Genomic DNA, 3696 nt, shown 5'->3' with positions numbered 1-3696 from the left:
GTTCTTATTCCCAGGATCGAGTTTTGGTGGGAAAGGCTGTGAAAATTGTGAAAGATATGCTCCAGAAATGTACTTCTGAAGGTAAGGACATAAATTTGTACTTGCTCAATTACAGGAACTCTCCTGTGGCAGATTTACCGTGGTCTCCTTCCCAGTTATTGTTCTCGAGAAACCTCAGAACTAAGTTACCAGTACCTCCTAATCATCTACTACCTAGTGTAGTGAGCCCTTTACAAGTGAGTAATAAGATGTCTAGGAATCATAATACTAGTGGGTACAATAAAACAAAATTTCGATCAAGGGACATAGAGAAGGAATAAGTGTGAGAGTTATCCCGTGAAGTGTGAGAGTAAGTGTGAGAGTTATCCCGTGAAGTGTGAGAGTTATACCGTGAATAATGTTGTGAAATTTATGATGTTGTGAAGTTTATGTATGACAGTTATACTGATGTCGGAAGTAACCTGGAACCTCCATGTCATCTTGATTTTAAGTTTTAACTCTCCACTAGGCAACAAGATACCCTGAGTTGGGTCAGGAGAAGTGAGGAGCACATAATTGCCTAGATGCATCACCCATCACCCATTTGACCAACCACACTCAAAATTAGAAATTGGTGTATTTAACATGCTGTCCCTAGTTTGAATAACTCTTCCACTGGGTCTTACCCTTTCAGAGTAGTACAAGTTAATGCTCAGATAGGCTGTGTAGGGAATTTGATAGGTAAAAATCCCATGTGGCTTTTTCCAGATCTTCTTCTTTTATATTGGGGTAAGTAAGTAGAAAAAATCTCGAGGTTTGATAAAGGGAACTGCAACTGCTAAGGTTTTATCGTTCTGAAATCAAAGAGAGAAGGAAGACGGGATAGGAGAAAGCCAGCTGTTCCGAGAACGGACGTTATCCCTTGAGGATAAAATCCGCCCGGGCGGGAATCGAACCCGCAGCCTAGCGCTGACAAGGCAGATGCGCTACCAACCAAGCTAACTAGGCTGGCATAAGTAGGTTTACTTCATTATTAAGTACTTCATATTTACTTTCTTTCCCACAGGCATGGCCACAGAAGAGAAGTACAATGACATCCGGTTCAATCTAATGGCTGTCGTGCCAGACAAGCGTCTTGCCATCTCTCACAAGCTTACCCTGCTGAAAGCTAATCGAACTATTGTACTGGAGGTGTTGGACAAGATGAAGAGGAAGAAGCCTGGAGATGAGGAAGAGGAGGAGGAGGAAGAGGTGGAGGAGACAGGGGATGTGAACACAAGTGTAAGTTTCTTTATCGAGGGGGATATGAAAGGAAGGACTTTTCATGTCACTTCTTTCTCCTTCATAGCTATACTTAGGTATGTTTTATTAGTTATCATATCAATACTTTTACAATATGTAGATTCTTATCCTAAGCCTAATAGATTATGCTTCTAAAGCAGGGAATTTCATACTGAAACATTTAATTAATGAAGTCAAATCTAGAGTAGATCGAGGGAACTTAGGTAGATAAAACTTTAATAACGCAGAATGCAGATGTTCTCGTCCCAAAATGGAAGAGAGTTAGTAGTAGGATATTTAGCATAGGAGATTTTTTTTAAAAGAGGTTTGATAGAGGGAACTGGAACTGCTAAGGTCTCAACGTCCCGAAATTAAAGAAAGGGGGAGGACAGGATAGGAAAAAGCCAGCCGTTCTGAGAACGAACCTTAAGGTTCAGAACGAACGGACAGATACTATCTGTTCAGGAGAAAGTTCAGCCTGGGTGGAATTAGAACCCACACGCCACTTAGCGCTTTCAAGACAGACGCGCTATCCTTAAAGCTAACTAGGCTGACTAGTGCTGGACAAAGCCAACTGAGAAGCCAAGAACGAAACTTATGTATTTGTTTGGGATAAAATTCATCCTTTGTGGGAATCTAACCCTTACAAGGCAAAGAATCGAATTAATAGTTTACCGAATTTTAATTTCAGCCCCTGCTCTGTGCGCCCAAGCCTCTGCCATCCGATCAGCCCTCTCCAAATGCAGCTCCCAGTGCCGACTCCAAAAAACGAAAACTCTCTCCAGACGACGAAAATCAATCCGACACTGATAAGAAACCCAGTGATAAGAAATTGAAACAAGAAGAAGACAATCAGAGTGATAACAAACCAGATAAGAATTCTAGTGATAAGAAATTGAAACAAGATGAAGACAATCCGAGTGATAACAAACCTGATAAGAAATTGAAACAAGATGATGACAATCCGTCTAGTGATAAGAAATCTAGTGATGATAAACCAGATAAGAAATCTAGTGATAAACCAGATAAGAAATCCAGTGATGATAAACCAGATAAGAAATCTAGTGATAAACCAGATAAGAAATCCAGTGATGATAAACCAGATAAGAAATCTAGTGATAAACCAGATAAGAAATCCAGTGATGATAAACCAGATAAGAAATCTAGTGATAAACCAGATAAGAAATCCAGTGATGATAAACCAGATAAGAAATCTAGTGATAAACCAGAGAAGAAATCTAGTGGTAAACCAGATAAGAAAGAGGAGGACTCCCAAATGTCAGAGGAAGCAGGAGAGGAGAAAGAGGTGGATTGTGCTGTGCCTGATGGAGATGGAGGGGAGAAAGGAATGGAAGGTGGGGAAGTGAAGGAGGAGAAGACTGGAGGAGGAGATGGTCAATCTGAAGATGTTGGTAAGTTTTATCATTTTTGTATATTTTTTTTGGCGGTGAAACACTAAATTAAAAAAAAAAATCCTTTTCTATTCTCTTCTCTCTTCCTTTGACTATAACTCCTTGTCGTTCCGAAATCTAAGAGAGAAAAAAGACAGGATAGGAGAAAACCAGCCGTTCCGAGAACGAACCTCATTTGTTTAGGATAAAATCCGCCCCGGGCGGGAATCGAACCCGCGGCCTTGCGCTTACAAGGCAGACATGCTACCTTCCAAGCTAACTATGCTGGCACATGCTTATTATTATTATTTTTTTTTTTTACATTTTGAAAAATTTTCATTTCTGTCTACAACAGATAAGGCAGCTGGAAAGTCAGATATAACAGACGATAACAAGGTGAAGTCTAGTGAATCAGTAGAAGCAGAAGTAGCAGCAGGGTCAAGTCAGAACAAGATGGAGGTCACTGCTGAATCAGGTATTTGTTTATTTAGAATTTTAGACCTTTATTGTGGTTATAATTATAATTTATATATTTCAATGTACACAAATACAAGATAATACAAACAAAAGGCGAAATTTTTGCCTAAAACAATGAACTAATAATTAAATTCATCATAAAAAAAACTCAGCAAGGTGTGAGCAACATGGGCCAAAATCTAAAGTCCCGAGGAACGTGAAATCTTTTGAGCTTTTTGGAAACTGGAGCCTTGAAGAGCGCAAATACGAGACCGAATAGCGGCCGAACCGTACATTTCCCGAGCTTCGGCCCAAAGAGACTTTGGATCTACATTTTATAAAGAACCTCTGTGCAAAGTTTGGGCGACTTGGGCCGAAAGTTTAGCCCTTAATAATGAATACGTGGATCCTACCTTTCAAACAACCTGCTACTTCTCCGTCCAAAACTCCTGGGACCCTCTAGGTTCTAGACCGAAGGAAATTAGTTATGAAGAACCTCTGTGCAATGTTTGAACGCCTTGGACTGCAATATAGATCCCTGAGAAATTCGAACTTCTTTCGAAGTTTTTGACAAGTTTAGCCCTTAATA

At 40.0% G+C, this 3696-nt stretch overlaps 1 protein-coding gene across 1 annotated transcript in view; it reads left to right on the top strand.

The window, feature by feature from the left end:
* Positions 1-3480, top strand: part of LOC103521972 (titin homolog) — a 13709-nt gene extending 10229 nt beyond the window's left edge. Inside the window, exons 4-8 of the mRNA XM_026832394.1 lie at positions 15-81; positions 1046-1260; positions 1952-2258; positions 2436-2672; positions 3007-3480. Coding sequence (XP_026688195.1) covers positions 15-81; positions 1046-1260; positions 1952-2258; positions 2436-2672; positions 3007-3209 — 1029 coding nt within the window. The 3' untranslated portion in view covers positions 3210-3480. The remainder of the gene's footprint in view (positions 1-14; positions 82-1045; positions 1261-1951; positions 2259-2435; positions 2673-3006) is intronic.
* The last annotated feature ends 216 nt before the right edge of the window (positions 3481-3696 follow it).

This window comes from Diaphorina citri, unplaced genomic scaffold, assembly GCF_000475195.1.
Source record: "Diaphorina citri unplaced genomic scaffold, Diaci psyllid genome assembly version 1.1 scaffold6420, whole genome shotgun sequence".
In the NCBI taxonomy this organism is placed as follows: Eukaryota; Metazoa; Arthropoda; class Insecta; order Hemiptera; family Psyllidae; genus Diaphorina; species Diaphorina citri.
The sequence above is the reverse complement of the archived record's forward strand: the minus strand, read 5'-3'. Positions and strand labels throughout refer to the sequence as shown.